Source organism: Solenopsis invicta, chromosome 1 (assembly GCF_016802725.1).
Source record: "Solenopsis invicta isolate M01_SB chromosome 1, UNIL_Sinv_3.0, whole genome shotgun sequence".
NCBI classification, from domain to species: domain Eukaryota; kingdom Metazoa; phylum Arthropoda; class Insecta; order Hymenoptera; family Formicidae; genus Solenopsis; species Solenopsis invicta.
Window position 1 is genome coordinate 18573289 of NC_052664.1, and position 19028 is coordinate 18592316.

Genomic DNA, 19028 nt, shown 5'->3' on the forward strand with positions numbered 1-19028 from the left:
TGAAACTTTCTACATAGATTTTCTTTATCTCAACGAATCTATCATAAGCTTTGCTTTGCCAAAAATTACAAACGCGCATATGCACACATGTGTGTACATTCGTAATTGAATCCATGGCATTATAATATTAATAATAACACTATTTATAATATATAAATCATTGTCATCTTGAACAGGTGACGAACAGTGGTTCGGTTAGTCACAATCCAGGAAACGGATATTCTAACAGACACAGAAAACCGACACCGTTCACAACGACTACTCCGCTAACCAACACCTTGTCGAACACACTGATCGTTCATCGAAGAGGTAGACCACCAACCGAGTCTACCATATCACCAAGAATAGATTTCGTGGGTAAGTTCACCCAAAAAGTAACATTCGCTTACTTCGTGTATTTCTAGTTTTTATTTCATAAGACATAGTTTTATTCTGTCTAATTTTAATTTTTATCTCTCTTTCGAATCTGTTTTTAGACTCGTTCGAGGGCAATGAATATATCAAGCCGACCGCCGTCTTGCATGATCAGAATGCAGACGTGTCCGATCAAAGCATCCGCGCTCAAGAATTTGCGGTGACATTGTCGGATCCGCCGTCCTCGTCATCGGACATTGGTACATTATATTTGCTAGAAACTGCGCCATCCGACTATCTAATTTTTCTAATCTGAAGTTCATATCATCATATACTTCATTCTCTTTACGGACTACATCTGATAGCTATGCGTTTTTCACCTAACGACAATCAATTTATTTCAAGATCGCCGCGGCCCGCGTCTTCAATTCGGGGCCCATTCTGATAACTGTGTTTAACGACGAACCTAATAATCTGCTCTGGAAATTGCCAGCTCCTCGATTTACGTCAAATCGTGTAATCATCCAAAAAAATCATCTTTCTAAAAATAAGGAATCTACGCAATAACATTATCATCCAATCGATTAATCCACTCATCGCGCCATATTCTTCTCATGATCTTCGCTTCTCTGTCAGCATTTGTCTTCTGTCCTCTCGCTATTCTTTCTTCAATTATGCCATACAATTCCGCGATTTATTCGCGGATATCATTTGTCTTAATCAATGTTAGCTGTTTACATACTAATGCAATCGTAACTTCTATGCACCATCAATCTCGATTCTTTCTCTCTTACGGCCATGTTTATTTATAATTTGGCTTTGCTAAGCGAATTAATCACTAATCATTAAATTCATGCCATCATCGATAGACTGGATAGTACATGGTATGAATCCCTCGGCCGAACTTTGAGAGAATTCAAATAATTAGATAATTAAGTTAAAGACCTTCTCAGGAATAACTGTTTCTGTATCATTCATTATTACTGCGGTACTCATTTTAAATAGGCAGATTTGGCAGCACGATTTTACGCACATGCTCATGATATTCCTGATAAGGTTGTCTCTTCGTCTTTCAATCTTTATGTAGCCGATGACCCTTATCATCCACTCTTGATCGATGTGTTACTAATGAATCTTGCTCTTTCCACTTCGACGCGCTCTCTCACTATGGGAAACAGTGACCCGCTTGTCCTCCCATCAATGTCCAAGCGACAAAGACTAATCAGGTTCCACGACTAGGTCGAACGCCGTTAAGGGATGCTGATAGGCGCAAGATAAGCACCACCGTAGCACCTAGAACAGACCCTACGACCATTAGGACGGTCTCGAGGTACGATACAAACTTTCGAAGCCGCCAGAGAATTCGGCCAAAAGACAGGCCTACGGTGAACGCGACCACAAGGCCCAGAAGACCGCTGGTGATCGACTACGATTATTACGAGGACGAGGTGCCGATCATCGTCGGCAAGTCCGCCCTAAACAGTAAACTCTTCCTCACGAGTAAGGGTACCATACGCTGCCTGGACCAGGGCAACTTTCCGCATCCATATTCGTGCAAGAAATTCATTACCTGTGCCCGTATGGTGAACGGCCAGGTGATCGGAACCGAGTATACCTGTCCCGATAAACTGTCCTTCGATCCGGTCGGCGGTATGTGCAATTGGTCCGCCGGTCTTGGTTGTAAGGACTGATCGCTTCGCTTTAATCACTCGATAGTCCAGTATAAGGAAATTATCTTAAATTTTATTGTAATAGCCCAATTAAGTTTTATTGTAATAGATCTATGTTTTCCAGAATTTATCTTAATCCTTAGCTGCATTGGCAGGGTACAAATGTACCTCACAATTACGCAAATATTTCTTGCGTGGCACAAAATTACTATAAAATATTTGCATAATTGTATGCGGTGGAATATGTTTGTATCCCATCAATGTAATTAAGGATTAATTTGGTAAATCTATTTCTTTTGTTTCTACGTGATTACAAAAATACCGAAAAAAGGCATTAAATTAAGCGTTAAATTAAATTTTACTTGAAATGTTAGTGCAGTTAAATCTCAACTTTATTTCCTCTATTTGTTCGAGCAGAATAAAATTAAATATGTTAATTTTGTATTTACTTCGCGCAGAATATATATTTCCTAATTATACATATTTAAATAACACATCTTTTTATTTATTTCCGTTATGTATAGGATATCTTCGAAAATTAATATGACTGTCGAGTGATTAAGATTATTATTGCGATATTTCGAAAGATAAATATTCAATGAATTGCTTGATTTAAAATTAAGAGAGAGAGAGAGAGAGAGAGAGAGAGAGAGAGAAATTCCTAATCTCAAAAAATAAATTTTTATAAAAATATTTCAATTTATGTTCTTTTCACATATAGTAATGCATGAAATGTTATTACTTTTAGACTCAAGCTTTACTACCTTTGTAAGATGATGAACAAACACATTTGACAAAAATCATCGTTCATATTACTACATATAGAATTGTAATAACGATAGGAAACAAGCGTGAAGTTGGATTATTCGTTCGAGGAGACTTAAATTGATATTAATTAGAAGGCCATAACTGCACTCGTTCCTTCTTCATTTCTAAAAAAATAATCAGTTTTTCTTTCAGACTAGTAATACTACATTTTAATACATATTTTCAAAAAATAGAATTTTTTTTATCTTTCTCAAGAATGTTCGTCTACAATTTTTCCTACATTTGTAAAATTTTTAGTGGCGTCTTTAAAAAAATTGATTTACGGTCATTGACTACGAAGCGGAATATTTTCAGGCAATCATTTCGATGAAAATGTATTTCGTCTACTTATTGTACGACCGTGCAATAGCCATATAATTGAGCGAAAACGCAGAGCGGTGATATTATCGTTAAAGTCTCTTTGTGTAAATATTAATAGTGTTATAAGTAGCGAGTAAGATAAGCGTACTTTTTGCGGGCGCTAACTTATCTGTAAATTTTCGTGATTAAGTCCTCCCTGTTTTATAAGGTACGTCCATCCGATGAAGAAATATACGTTAATAAAGCTTACTCGACTCTCATCGGCGTACCGAGTACATCGAATCTGTATGTACCGAAGATTTTTGTACGTGAAATAAAAGTATCGCTTTAACCACACACACACCTGTCTGTTGTAAATTTTTTGCAAAAATGAGTTATAATAAAGGCAATATAACATCAAATCTAGTATTATCTTAAATAAAACAAATTATTTAATTTCTATCTATCAAAGGAAATTTTTCGGAGAGTACGGATGAATGTCGCGATATACACTACTCAACAAAAAATAGGGAACATTATTAAAATGCTTAAAATTACACAATATTTAGATCGTTGTAAAATTAGCCCTGCAAAAAATTATCGTAAAAAAAAAAAATTAAAAAATCATTTTGAAGCTTGAAATTTGGACTTTAACATGCTTTAGTCCGTTTTTCAAAATCTTTTACCTCCGTAGTTCAATAAAGAAAAAAATATCACATTATTTTGTTCCTTATTAAAAATTCGTGCAGCTCTGCAGCTTAATAAAAAATTTTTTGAATGCGCGAATTTTTAAGGAACAAAATAACGTAATATTTTTTTCTCTATATAGAACTACGGAGATAAAAGATTTTCAAAAGCGTGTATCTAAAGCATGTTAAAGTACAAATTTCAAGCTTTAAAATGTTTTTTAAATTTTTTTTCTCCAATAATTTTTCGTAGAGTTACAGCAATCTAAATATTGTGTAATTTTGAACATTTTAAGTATTCTCTATTTTTTGTTAAGTAGTGTATATTTGAAAAGTACTAAATAAACCCGTTTGAATTTTTTAAATATAATTATATTACAGTTGAGTTTAATAAAAGTTTATTTTTTATACATAAGTATATCACAGCATCTATTGCTGCAGTTCGTGCCTCTATGATTTGCATATGACCATACAATAATTTAATTTGAAGAATTCAAAAATTTTCTTATAAAATAATGTTATAATTATAGTCAGTAAAAACTTATTGATTTCTGATTTTTTGCAAAATGTTTTGTAAAAATAGAATAAACCTATGATTATTTATGCAACTTGATATTACCTGGTTTGATATAAATATTATTTGATATGACAATTCTTTACAAGATAAATGATTTCTTTTATCATTATATATATGTACAAACGAGAATTTTATTATTATTTTATATATATATATGCAGTAATAAAATTCTCGTTTTAGCAATATCTAATCTAAATCGTCTATTATTTTAATAAAAAATTAATTTATTACTCACAGACTCAATACGCAACAGCGAAGTTATATCTGCTACATAGCTACGTTGATTCTGTAATATAAATAAAGAAGTCGCATTAAATCAGTGTTCTAATAAATCAATATATTATTTTAAATAACTATTATGATTTATTTTCTTGAACTTACCACAAAATTACTCCAACAGCGTCAGATATGTGCCTCTTCTAAGCCTTTCTTTCTGCTCTCAGACTATTCGGATTGTCAATTCCATTGACATAACACTGTATTCTTGCAAACAAGGGCCGTCGTCCTTTCAAATTCACTCACTGCATACTTAAGAATTCGCTGGTTGGCCGCGTAGCAGTGAGAAGTGATTCTGCATAACGTGAAAAAGCGTGGTTAGAATTACTGACGCAAACCATTGTTTGTTTAAGTTGTATTTTAAGTACACATTAAAACTTTAATTTCCACATTAAATCTTTGCTTATAGTGGTCGTATTGCCCCTGTGAAAAATAGAGGGCAGGTACCAAATATTGACTTGACTGCCGACTGGACTGGACTGCATACTTAGACTCACCGATGCTCTGAAGGAGCTCTGACGTCTCCCAGATTTCCTCGTCGATTCACACTCCCTCGTCGCATGCTAGCAAGGTAACGTTCGCGTACACGCAATCGAACTCGTTATTCATAAGACAATCACCATTGAACATTCCTGAAATAAAACGATCGATGCATTACGGCAACCGATTGAATTGAGCAAACTGTGTCCCCTCGCTGTACACTTAAACTCACCGATGCCCTCAAGATAACCTCAATTGAAGCTGCCCTGACAATAAATCTGGTGCGTCTCAGGCTTCGTCGTTGTCTCGCGTTTCCCTCGACGCATGCACAAAGTAAGGCACTTGCGAAAATGCGATCGAACTCATTGTCATAATACGACACTCGCGATTGAACACTGCCGAAACGAAACAACCGACGCGTTATGACGCTCCTTCGATAAGATTACGAGATTTAAACATCGGCAACTTCACACCAACGCCGCGCGCGAATACAACGCGAGTCAAGTCGGCAGCCGATCGAATCGAGCGAATCATCCAGAAATAATATATTCAAGGCTGTTTGCAACAACTTGATACAGCTCCAGCAATCAAACGTCTCGATACGTTATTGTCCCCCTCTTTCGTTGGTAAATTAATTCGATACTATCCACGTATTCAATTACAAATACAGCACGTAATCCGACTCACGTATTACTCCACACTCTCGGCGTTAATCTAAAGTATTCTCAAATTTGTTAATATCGACGAAACCTTAATTTAGTACCGCGAGTCTCCCCTCGTTTTAATCCCAATACAGAGAATATCTTACACACAAACCACGAGAGACATCGCGACGAAGAACCAACGCTTCGAAACTCGGGACGAAGATTCGAGTTGCATCGTAATTGAATACAGGTGCTCGTTCGCCAGTTCAGTTCAGACAATGTTGGTATCCGTCCCTCTACCGCTCGTTCGCCACACTGGCACTGGTATATTACATCACGATTCGCCTTGGTTCACAATTGTCACGAACGTCCGATACTTCATTAAACTTTCGGCACTGGACGAAGATGCGAGTGGAAATGCGCCTCGACACATGGCGACTACGCGCGTTCTACGTGACCGACCGATGGACCGACTGACCGGACTAGCTGATCATACTGCGTAGCGACGCGGCGCATGCGCAGCTGGCGCAGCTTACGCCGCTACGCAGACTACGCAGTACGGTCGGCCAGTCCGCTCAGTCAGTCTGAGTAGGCCTGAGTCAGTCGGTCAAATAGGACGCGCGTAGTCATCACGCGTCGCGGCCGTCGCGGCGCATTTCCACTCGCATCTTCGTGGAGTGCCGAAAGTGTAATGAAGTATCGGACGTTCGTGACAATTGCGAACCAAGACGAATCGTGCGAATCGTGATGTACCAGTGCCAGTGTGGCGAACGAGCGCCCGTATTCAGTCGCAATGCAACTTAATCTTTGTCCGGAGTTTCGAAGCGTTGGTCCTTCGTCGCGATGTCTCGCGTGGTATAAAATATATCCTCTGTACTGGGATTAAAACGAGGGGAGAATCGCAGTAATAAATTAAAGTTTCGTCGATATTAACGAATCTGAGAGTTTTTGGAATACTTTGGATTAACGCCGAGGGGCGGAGTAATACGTGAGTCGAATCATGTGCTGTGTATGTAACTGAACACGCGGATCGTGTCGAATTATACCAACGAAAAAGGGGACAATAACGTATCGAAACGTTTAATTGCTGAAGCTGTATCAAGTTGTTGCAAACAGCCTCGAATATATTATTTCTGGACGATTCGCTCGATTCGATCAGCTGCCGACTTGACTTGCGTTGTATCCGCACACGGCGTCGGTGTGAAGTTGCCGATGTTTGAATCTCGTAATCTCATCGAAGGAGCGCCATAACGCGTCGGTCGTTTTGTTTCGGTAGTGTTCAATCGCGAGTGTCGTATTATGACAATGAGTTCGATCGTGTTTTCGCAAGTGCCATGCTTCGTGCATGCGACGAGGGAAGCGCGAGACGACGACGAAGCCTTAGACGCACCAGATTCATTGGCAGGGCAGCTTCAATTGAGGTTATCTTGAAGGCATCGGTGAGTTTAAGTGTGCAGCGAGAGGACACAGTTTGCGCGATTCAATCGGCTGCCGTAACGCATTGGTCGTTTTATTTCAGGAGTGTTCAATAGCGATTGTCGTAACAATGAGTTTGATCCTCGATTTGATCGCATTTTCGCGAGTATTGTTTCGCGAATGTGCGACGAGAGGTAAGACGACGAAACCTGGGAGACGTTGGAGCGTCTTCGGAGCATCAGTGAATTTGAATGTGCAGTGAGTGAACTCGAAACGACGACGACCTGCATTTTCGCGAATACCGTGTTACGTCAATGGAACTGACAATCCGAACAGTCTGAGCGCAGGAAAAAAGGCTTAGGAGAAGCATCGGGCGCCGGCGGAGCAACTTTGCGGTAAGTTAAAAAAAATAGGCCATAATAAAGTTGTTTAAAATAATATATTGATTCATTCGAGCACTGTTTTAATGCGACTTCTATATTTGTTACAGAATCAACGTAGCTACGTAGCAGATATAACTCCGCTGTTGCGCATCGAATCTGTGAGTAATGAATTAATTTTTTATTAAAGTAATAAACGATTTAAGCAAGACAGTGCTTAAACAATATTTTTATTACAATATATATTAAAAAATAAAAAAAATTATTTATCTTGTAAAGGATTGGCATATTAAATTATATTTTTATCAAACTAAATAATATCAAGTTACATAAATAATCATAGGTTTGTTATATTTTTACAAAACATTTTGCAAGAAATCAGAAATCAATAAGTTTTTCTTTGATACAAATATCTGCGTTGTAATAATTGCGTTTCTTTTTTTAACTTTATATAAATATATAATTAATAATTAATTTTTATGTAAATTTATAATTAACAAGTGATTATTTCACTGTACATTAACAGAAAGTGATAACATTATACGGGAATCGTGAGATTTCCCGATAACGAAAGATCAGTTATCAGACTTAAAATAAAAGCTACTAACTACTTAATTGTGATATCAAAACTATGTGACTAACTATTCACATTTGCATAAACTTTGAAAACACGATGAAACTAAGAGAAACTAAATTAATAAAAGAAGGATTTACTTTTTAAACTTTGCAGGTAACTTCTACATACTAGAAATTGTGTGCAAAATTTTAAGAACAAATTTTTCTTAGAAAAAAAGTCATGAGCAAATTAACTATGAAGAGTACCACCTTCGAAATTTGTTATTAATAACTTTTCACTTTCTAAGAGAAATTTATTCTTAAAATTTTGCACATAATTTCTGGATGGTATGTGGAAGTCACCTGCAAAGTTTTAAGAATGAGTCCCTCTTAGAAGGTGGAAAGTCATGTCATTAATAACAAATTAATTTCGAAGAGCATCCCTTTTCGATTCGCGCTCACTGCTGTTGACTTTCTTCTATTCTATTCTTGTTTATGCTTAATGAACAATAAAGATAGATGCCACGCTTTGAACGTGAATCGGACTACGGCCTTAGTCAGTATAACAGATATCTTAACAGCTGTAACTTGCTAATTAATAACTCGCTTCGCGGGGCAGATCGCCACGGTTTTTTTAGATTTTTTCATTTTGAATGAAAACGTCGAATAAGTACATTTTATTAAGATTTGAGACGTGGTTCTTATTCTAACTAAATAATTACCAAACTTTTAAATTTAATCTCGAGAAACTTTAGAGGATATTAAAAATATATAAATTTTCATTAAAAAATATTAAAATTGGCCGAATCATTGTGCAAACCTGAACGAAATGTTAAGAAAATATGAAGAAAAACTCAATCATAAAACTTTTAAAATTTAACAAAAATGATATTTTTCTTCCATAGATCATTGATTATTTTTTGATTCAGTTAATTTTAAGAGAAGGAATAAACACAGATCTTCACAAGAGGAGGGGAGACGCAACAATAGACATATATATTTTTTCAAAGATTTCTTTATTTTCCCCGATATTCTTGCGTTTCACAAATGTTATTTGTTATTAATCTAGTTTAGGAAGATGAGATGGGCAAAACAAGTATACAGTAGTAGCTGATAAATGTAATGCAGCGCGAGACGATTGTATTCCAGCGAAGTTTCTGTCGAATTGTCGCCATTTTCATAAATATTGTTTCGTAAAATAATAATAATTACAATTGTACGTGTATGCTATATGTATATATATATATATAAATGAGAATGTATTCGTTTGTATGACAATATTTGACAATTGTTCAGTAACAAGATATTCGGAGACATCAACTTTCCGAACATTCAATTTTCATTTTCGAATATTCGTTTACCGATAACGCGATGCATCGAATATATGTATATGTATATATAGATACGTATATGTTTTAAAATATACGCTTCCCCTTTTGGTGTAAGTTTTCCTTACATATGTGTACGTATACATGTGAAAAAGAGCGTGTCGTTTATTTGCATGTATACTGTTCCAGCAGTCATTTTTCTGCTTTGGCAGTATAGTTTGGCGTATAGTTCTCGTATATTACTCGTCTCTCCGTGTGCCCAATATAGTATACTACTCCGAGAAAAAAAAATAAAAAGGAATGAGAAATTAAGTAAACTCTCAAAAAACGCGTTAAGATAGACATGGAAAAGCGCATTAAAGCCGCAACAAGCGAAACGAAAAGAGAAAAAGAAAAAAAAAAACTTACAGTATACCTTCGCTGAAAAGTATTGCATTTCACACACGAGCATTTTTATCGAGAGATTGACTTTTCACAACGATTCAAACAATAATGATAACTCTGACGTCACTTTTGACGGATAAGGCTACATTGTATTTAAAATGCGATACGAGAAATGGTAGCTGCGATTTAGAGATTTACATGGTGGATTCTATATTACAATTAGCGCCTTATCGCTCTTTATGGATATTTATAAAAATAAATACTTTGAGAAAAGTATTCCGTTCACTATCGTAAAATAGATATATGTATATCGGAGCGATATAATAAATAATTAATAAAGTCAAATAAATAAATAATTTGCTTCGTTCAGCATATTCGTTTCGCGTATCTTTAATATACGATTTACAAAGTATATAAGGCGACGGCTTGTCGTTTTAAAGATTCGTAGTGTCGCGCTCATTAAAAAAATATAGACATTATATATTTCGATTTCGAGCGTACGTTTTCTGGATACTTAGCGAGAAAATCGATTTGTATATCGTTAAGACTCGCAAAGACTCTTCATTATTACTCTTCTGAATATTAGTACCTTAGCGATTCCTATTTTGAATGTTTGTGCGAACATTGATCTATGGCTTTACAGAGTGTATGCACCTGTAGAATTATGTACGTGATGCAAAATTTGACAGTTTTTAAAGGGACACGTTTAAATTACGAACATAATACGATTATAAAATATAATGAACCTACAAAGGGCTCTGTCGGAAAAATTCAATTCAAAAACATTATATTAACTTCGTGTCACGCTACAATGGCAAAAATCGCAAGTCTAAAAATATATGTATATATCTCTCTGTATAATCATATACAAAATGTAGAATATAGAACTTTAGAATAAATATTCCGACATGTACATAGAAAAAGAAGTACTAGCAGTACTATTCTAGTGATAACGGAGAGCCTCTAGTATCAATGCACTCACTAACTATGCACGTATCCAATTATGTGAGCTTCTCCTTTCTGCCATAATTGCTAGTCTCAAGTATGGCTTAAAATACAATTTCTTTCAGTTTGGAGAAAGGAATTGTGGAAGATCTTATCTATCATTGGCACTTACCATTTCAAAAAGAAAAAAAAGAATGAAATTCAAATTGCCTCGTTCCAGACTACATAAAAGAATAGAAGAGTAAGCATGTAGCAAGACGTTCGTAGAAGAGTACATTAATTTCGAACTTCGTGTTTATATCTACGTTTCCTATCCTTTTAACGAAAGGTATCCAAATATTCGTTTGATATTCATTATTGTCGCGTTAACAGACTTATATAAGTTACGTAAATCTTCATTCTCTGTACGTACATTTGATATGTGATTTCCATTCATGTGGAAGATATTCCTCTAGTTAACATCTATTTTGACACACTTAGATCCCTTTGCGTTAAAATGATATCGCCTGCTTTCTTGCTAGCCCCAGACATTCCAATAACCTCGAGTATATATGCGCACGTACAATTATTAGTATTTAGCGTAATGATATTATTGTACGTCTCGTACTCTCTCACACTGAGTTCCGTTTTCGTAAAACGCCACTTCGTATCGCCACATGAAAATACGTTGATGTGTTAGAGTACTAAAATAGTAGGAGAAATTTTTAGGCATTGTTCATCCGTCAATTGACGAATACTCGATTCGCTTTCTTTTTCATCTTTTTTTTCGACATTATCCAATAATGGATAATATCGATTTTTGTATATATTACGTACATCTACAGATCAGATTCGCCGTACAGAGCTGTCGAGAAAGAGCGATAGTCCAGAGCACCAGGAACAGCGCTCGGTCCTTTGTATGGAGGCATCCGTTGAATGCAATATTCCGCCTGATCCGGTGGTAATTCTCTCCTCAATTCGTCTGGCAAGATGTACGGCTGAAAGACAAGAATTTACAACTTAGTTCCATATGAGACAATTTTTGTCACTGCAAATTGTAATGAAAATTCGAATATTCTTACCTTATCACCAGCGAGAATGCGGAAACTATCGATGACCTGTTCCGCCGTGTCGGTATCGGTGGACTCGCGTGTCATGAAATCGAGGAAAGCATCAAAGTGTACGTAGCCTGAATTATTAGGATCTACGATGGCCAAGATGCGTTGGAAATCGATGTCGCCCTGCCTGTCCTTTCCGATAGAGTAACCCAAAGACACGAGGCAGGATTTAAACTCGTCCGGTGCCAATCTACCTGTTCTGTTCTTATCGAAGTGATTGAAACTGCTACGGAATTCGTTCAACTGTTCCTGAGTAATGCCCTGAAATAAAAACGCGTTTGCGCTTGTTTTTAAAGAAATTTTTAAAGTAAATAAGTAAACTAAAAAATGTTACGAATTGCATTAAAAAACACATTTATTTTTAAATATCACTGTGTGAATTTTTTAAATTTTCTCATTGATTAATTTTAGAGAAAATTTATAAAAAGTTATAAATTTTAGAAATTATTTTATAACGGACTTTAATGAGAAACTTAATGTTACATATCAATTAAAAAAAATGACTATTAAAAATATTAAGAATGAGTTAAATTTACATTTAATATCTATATATAACAATATACGAGTATGTATACAATGAATATCATATATTGAAAAATATCTTTAAAAATTAAAAAATCTTTATTTTTTTATTTTCAACTTGCTCGCATTTTTTTCTAAAATTGTGTTGATAATAGAAACACATTCGATGATCGCGATTAGCAACTCTCAGCTTTCATTTGTATTTAACATTATCGAGCTACTTATATTAGAAGTACCTTTGAATCTCTGGTGAGAATTTGATTTTCGACTTCGTTAACGTTGCGATTGATGGAAGTCAAAAGCTGTTCCCAACCGACACGCAGTGTCTCCATAGTATACTGAGTGTAGCGGTTCTCGAAAATCATACCCTCCTGAACTGCTTGGTGGATCTTCTCTAATTCTTCAAGATGAGTTTTGTATTGGTATACTGCCTGTTCATATTCTTTCAGACGATGTAACTGATCTTCAAGAGTTCCCTAAAATAAACGCAACATTAAAAAAAACTGTAAAATATATAATTATAATTAAATATAATTATAAAAATAGTGAATTAAGTACATTATACATATTATGTATTATATAATAATTATATATATAAAATATGTAATTGACAGATAATCTTTACTTAAAGTTAATTCATTACCTGAAGACCAAGACCAATCGCGGTCACAGCATCCAATTGGCGTTCTATCCATGGTCCAACAACATTGGCTTTTTCGGCGAATTGTCGTCTAAGCAACTCATTATCTATTTTCATAATTCAGGAAATATCTTTCAAATGCATATTTAACTATTAGAGAAATTTTCATTAAGTCATAATAAAAAATTCTATTTGATGTAAAATTTTTACTTAATATTATAGATTAATAAATATTAAAGTGTGTAGAAAAAAAATTAATCAATATCACAAAGGATACTTTGTTGTTTGCGAAGTTCAGCAGCCAGGGTACCATCGCGTTGAGGGACTAATTGTCTAACATCGCTCCATTTCTTAGTAAGGTCCTGTAGAACAGAAAATTAAATACTGATTAATTTTTGTACTATAAATCAAAATACCTATAAGCATTGTATCAGTATCCTTCGACATACCATTGCAGTGAGAGCAGTGTAAGGATTCTCTAGGCCGCCAGGGATCTGGTATTGCTTAACTATAGATTCGACTTCACGCACCAGTCCAACAATTGAATTGTACTCTTTATCTGCTTCGCCCAGAGTAGCTTTGAACGCAGCGTGCGCGTCCATCAGACCTTGGATCTCCTCCATTGTGTGAACGATAAACATGTCCACTAGATCTTCTCTGGTTCCATCCAACCAATTGTTGAATGGCTAAAAATCACGTAACGTCAAATATTATGCCCATGTAAAAAAAGAAGCTGACAATTTTTCAAATAGAGTCAAGTGCTCACAGCAGCGCGTTTAGCAAACTCCAGATGTAAAACGTCTATCTTCTCCAGAATTTTCTCGGCTTCGTCAAGAGCTTGACGTCTACGTTGGGTGAGCGTACCCAAGCGATCCCATTGATCGCAAATGCGTTGGCATCTGGCATTCACAGATGCGCTATCGTGGTACTCAAGGGTGCTGTAACAACAGGATTCAAATGTTACAACACGGTCGAAATAAAATCATTCAGAATAAATTAAATATCTTGAAATTACTTGAGTTCTTGTGCGATAGCCGCGATCTGCTCTACGCGATCCTGGTGGGCCGCGAGGTCCGATTCAAAGGCCTCGTGCTTCTTCTTCAGGGCCTTGAGGTCGTTTAGTTTGCACTGTCGGAAATGTTGGGACGTGAGCATTTCTTCCTTGCCGGCGGTCCAATCCTCGTGAGCATCCGCCTTGTGTTTGAATTTTTGCGCCAGATGTTCCAATCGTTCCAGACGCATCATCTCGGACAACAACCAATCTTCAAACGTTTTTTCGGCCAATTCCAGATCTAAAAGTCATTTTTAATATTATTTCTTGCTCGAAAATATATAGAATGTACGGAGAAATTAAAAAAAAAACTCACTCCTCCATGCTTTATTTATATCGGACACCATTTTTCCTTCTGTAGGCATGTATGCCGGTCTGTTGCTCAGCCTCAGCTTCGTCTGAAGAGTATTGAAATTCGTCTCCAGCTTGGCTTTTTGTTCAACACGCGGCGGCTTATGCTTACGCCGGTACGTCCTATATTCCTCCAGTTTCTTCTGACAACCGGCAAGAGAATTGTCGGTCTGCCGATTCGCAAGCCACGGTAGCGTTCGTCGTATCCATTCGAGCAAATCGGAAGCCAAGCGCTCGTATTCTTCCATGAGACGCTCGTTCTCTTGGTTCACCTTCAGTACCTTGCAAATTCTGTTAGCCGCTGTCTCTGCCTACAATAAGAAAGTGCGCATCGTCACCTTATAAAGAATTTTCAGATTGTGTTTGTAGATTTGAAATATATGTAGTTTACTTCCACTGAACAAGACACATGCAATCGTGAATATAGCCATCTAGAAATGTAAATGAAAAACTTGAGATACATTAAGTATCTGAATTCTTTCGCTGCGCGAATTAACACATTTCAATAATGCGCACGCAAATATTTTTTGGCACGTTTGTTATAAGTTAATTTGTATTGCAAAACACACCTTTTGAGCACCGCTAAAACAGTGGTAGTATGAGGAAACATAGGTCATCACGGCCCTCTCGTCAGGCATTGCCGTATTTCGCATATCTAGAAAAACACATTCGAAGAAACTCAAACCATGCGTTGTTAGCGTAAAAACTTGCCGTTAAAAATTCAATTAATTTTAACAGTGAACAAATCCGGCAAGAAGCGGAACGGCATTAGCAACTCATTATATAACTCTCACAATGTCATATTTTACACATATAATAAAAATACGATGTCCTTCGCATAAACTATGCTGGGAAAGATATTACAAAATTTGGTTGTAATCATAATCTTATTTGTAATTAAGAAGAGTGTTATGGAACACATACACACAGTGCGCAGTTTCGGTCCTCGGGTGAAGTAATTAAAGTAATATAATAGCAAGGTAATCGATTAGCAGGTTCAGACGTTGTTAACAGTTAGCATACAATTCGTTTAATTATAATTCGTGTTAACGAAGAATAGAATATGTCGCTTTTAACAACGAGAGTAGGAATGAGGGGGGAGCAACACGTATTTTTTTTTTTTTTACGCTGACCTGCTGGGCACCTTGGAACGCGTGGTAGTAACAGGACACATACGTCATGATAGCTCGCTCATCCGGCTTGGGAGTGTTGATCAAATCTATATGATATCAAGGGAATATATGAACATTAAGCGTTTACACGTATCATTTTGATACTCAAAAAAAATCCAATCGTTGTTTATCCATCCTATACAGCGAAAGGCGAATAGTAAATATCTGATCTCGTCTCCTCGATCCTATCAATCAAAGCGACGAACGTGTGTCCACATTCCTAAGATGTGTGTCTATCGCAAGTATCTGAACGCTTTTAACTTTGCGTTTGATACTTACCATCGGGATCTAACATGCGAGGAATGTCGAGATACTTTTCAGCGACATCAAAGGCAGTGTTCAAGTTCTCCAGCGGATTATCCTTGCTGAGTTTATTGTAGTCGATCAAGTCGGGCCGATGACGATGGATAAGTGCGCAGAACGCGAGACCGTCCTTGAAGGATAGGTGGAAGTTTTGAACGTTGACGTTCTTGTACGGTGCCGTCTTGCGTTGGCACCAGAGCAACAGTCCTTCCTTCGCGGTCATCTCCTCCACGGAGATATCTTGGATCGCAAATCTCAAGATAATGGTCCATATCATTCCCAAAGTCATCTTTAGATTGCCGTCAACGATTTCTGTCAAAAAATTATTGACAATTGAAGAACTTGATTAGTGCTATTAATATAGTTCATGGAGCTAAGGAATAGGATTGTGTTTAAAACTTATAGCCCTCATTCAACATTAACTAAATTTTTGCAACAACTATATCTTTATCTTTTTTAACGTTAGTTATAATAAATTATCGATATAAAAAATATTTTTCACAATTTAATATACTAGAGAGAGAGAGAAAGAGAAAGAGAGAGAAACGTACCTTCCGCACCAATTGAAACCAATTTGACGCCTTTACTGGCGATATAATCGAGGGCCTTGTTCACATTGGCGATCTTGTGGAACCTCATTTTGCCTCTGTCGGGCCTTGGAAGGGTCTCGCCTGAGATCACCTCAAGCAGTAACATCAGTTTCAACCCATTCCTAAAATCGTCTTCGATCGATTCGATGGCAGTGCCTGCTTTGCGTAGATGCGAGTTGCACCAAGCTGTGAATGTCTGAAAATATAAGAAAATAAGGACCAATTAGTCTACATTCAACAATCATACATCGGTGCTGAGCAAAATGATAATTAATGCACAATTGATAAGGAAATATAAAGAATTTGCGAGGCAATCAACTTGAACAAAACGATCTGTCTAATTTTTATATGAACAATGTATCATGAAGAAATAATCATTTAAAACGGGGGATTGAGTTTCTCAGCTATACTGCTTAGTGTATATTTTAGTAGCGACCCCGATCCCTCCCGCTATATATATCTTCTGTCCTGGTTCTTAAGTCACGCTTTCTATCGTCCTCCGCAATGATTTTAGGATAATCTTTCGATATCTTTCAGCGAACTGTGAAACAGCGTAATGAAACACCCTCTATTAAAAACCACTCTTACATGCAACAAGTCTTATTTCTTAAAGATACTACAACGATAAATCAGATAACAGACGGATAGCTTACAGCACAATTTTCAACCCTATAAGCACAGAATATTTTTAGAATATTTTTAAAAATTAAAATAATATTCCGAGAATATTATTCAATATTTTTAATATTATTTTAATATTATGAAAATATTGTATTAAATGTTATATATCCATTTTTACATAATATTCGTGATATATTCTTTAATATCCCTAGAATATTATGAAAATGTTCTACGAATATTGTGATAAAAAATATGAATTATTATATAAGCATAAAATATTCATAACATTTATAATTATTACGTTTAAAAGTTATAATATTCCTGATAATTTAAAATATTGAAGTAAACAATATTATTTACTTCTCATATAATATTCATATAATATTATTAAGAGTGAACATATAATTACTTTTTACTAATATGTATTTCAGGAATACTTAATATTACATAATATTGTCGCACTTATAGGGAAGGAGTAATTGTTTACATTGTATTAAATTAAAATCTTCACAATCTGTCGCGCGACAAATCAATCTGTAACGTCAGCTTCCGCGGGATCTATTGTACCTATTTATCTTTTCGTTAGAGAAAATTGTCGCGATATGAAGATCGCGTAACATAAATTACGTCCACGTTACGATCGAAACGAGTTTGAGGCGAGCAAAGATATATCGGGGAGAACCTAACGCGAGTTCGCGGGACATTTGTTCGAAAATCGCGGAGTAAAGCGCGGCATTCGATTGAGATCGATAAAAAATCCCCGGGGCCGGCGGTTGAAAGTTTCGGGTTGGAAAAATATTGCGTGAAATTCAATACGGGCGGCGTGAAGCCCACGACGGGCCAATTTTGGACATGAGCCACCCTCCTAACGTCTCTGCACGCGCTCTAAGATCTATTTGTAAAACATTGACTCCTCCCGCGCCCGAGTATTAAAGCATTTCCGAGGGCATTTCCGAATCCGCCCGTTACTTAATAATTAAACCGTGGACGTCATTCTCATTGCGTCATCGACTGCACGTCACCGTCGATGTTCGGTGAGAAAAACAGGGACATGTAGGAAAGCATATACATACCTACGAGGGACACGTGGGAAAATATATACGTATCTACGAGAAACGTTTACGATTCACGAAACACCTCGAACTTTCGTTTGACAAATAAATAATATCGTATAACAAAGCGCTAATTAAATAAAAAGGTTCTTCAGCTTAAAAAAAGCGGAGGGTAGTCACATGATTTCTTATTCACATGAATCTTTTGGCAATGTTATCTTTCAAAATAATAAATAATAAACAAACGCAACAAAAACAATTTGCTATTTAAAAATATTTTTTAATATTATAATATTGATAAATATTGATGTAGAAAAAATTGACAAAAAATCGACATTTATTGTTTTTACATTATAAAAAAAAAAATGATCAAAGAAACAATTTTGTCAGTAGACGAGATAGAATTTAAATTAAAAGTTTTCCAAAAATTTTCATGAATGCCAATAAAAATCCATGAATTTTAAGGATAAAAAATAAATTCTTCGAAAATTCTAGATTTTCTTTTTTTTTCTAATAGTAAACACCCTGGTATATTATATTATACGAAAAGATTGATAAAGCTGTCCGTTGATAAAGCGTATCGTCGCGCACGATACGTTTGCACGAATTTGTAATTTAATACGTCGCTTACGTACACACGCGCGAATGATGTGCTGTATCGATGGAAATATAGCCGCGTGCAGCTTATAACCAAGGGACGTTCTCGAGGACGCAGGAATGTGATAGTATTTGCTGATAATACATTATTTCTATTTCTGACCGTTTATGTGTTACGTGTAACACGACCAGTCGTTTTCCGGCCTACGCCGACAAGCGTGTTTGGCCGT

The 19028-nt window shown here is 36.0% G+C and overlaps 3 protein-coding genes across 11 annotated transcripts in view; 2 read left to right on the top strand and 1 right to left on the bottom strand.

Annotated features, from left to right (window-relative positions):
- Window positions 1–3490, top strand: part of LOC105201236 (mucin-5AC) — a 47427-nt gene extending 43937 nt beyond the window's left edge. For both annotated transcript variants that reach the window (XM_039449328.1, XM_039449333.1), the window contains exons 18-20: window positions 177–357; window positions 477–614; window positions 1594–3490. In XM_039449328.1, coding sequence (XP_039305262.1) covers window positions 177–357; window positions 477–614; window positions 1594–2045 — 771 coding nt within the window. In that variant the 3' untranslated portion in view covers window positions 2046–3490. The remainder of the gene's footprint in view (window positions 1–176; window positions 358–476; window positions 615–1593) is intronic.
- Window positions 1–19028, bottom strand: part of LOC105201176 (alpha-actinin, sarcomeric) — a 41884-nt gene that overhangs the window by 3577 nt on the left and 19279 nt on the right. For 3 of the 7 annotated variants that reach the window (XM_039449350.1, XM_039449344.1, XM_011169097.3), the window contains exons 3-14: window positions 16490–16724; window positions 15915–16250; window positions 15597–15682; window positions 14429–14774; window positions 14077–14353; window positions 13828–13999; window positions 13511–13747; window positions 13339–13423; window positions 13065–13168; window positions 12658–12897; window positions 11864–12160; window positions 9143–11779 (exon numbers count right to left, since the gene is read on the bottom strand). In XM_039449350.1, the coding sequence (XP_039305284.1) occupies window positions 11621–11779; window positions 11864–12160; window positions 12658–12897; window positions 13065–13168; window positions 13339–13423; window positions 13511–13747; window positions 13828–13999; window positions 14077–14353; window positions 14429–14774; window positions 15597–15682; window positions 15915–16250; window positions 16490–16724 (2574 nt within the window). In that variant the 3' untranslated portion in view covers window positions 9143–11620. Of the gene's footprint in view, window positions 1–7729; window positions 7734–9142; window positions 11780–11863; window positions 12161–12657; window positions 12898–13064; window positions 13169–13338; window positions 13424–13510; window positions 13748–13827; window positions 14000–14076; window positions 14354–14428; window positions 14775–15032; window positions 15119–15592; window positions 15683–15914; window positions 16251–16489; window positions 16725–19028 lie in introns of those variants that run through there. The other 4 variants (XM_039449355.1, XM_039449360.1, XM_011169098.3 and 1 more) reach the window with 4 other exon arrangements.
- LOC105201174 (sec1 family domain-containing protein 2) overlaps window positions 6389–19028 on the top strand; it is a 41304-nt gene continuing 28664 nt past the window's right edge. Inside the window, exons 1-3 of one of the 2 annotated variants that reach the window (XM_039449388.1) lie at window positions 6389–7233; window positions 7314–7605; window positions 7701–7751. The gene's annotated coding sequence lies outside the window, so the exon portion shown is untranslated. Of the gene's footprint in view, window positions 7606–7700; window positions 7752–19028 lie in introns of both variants that reach the window. The other variant, XM_039449390.1, reaches the window with a different exon arrangement.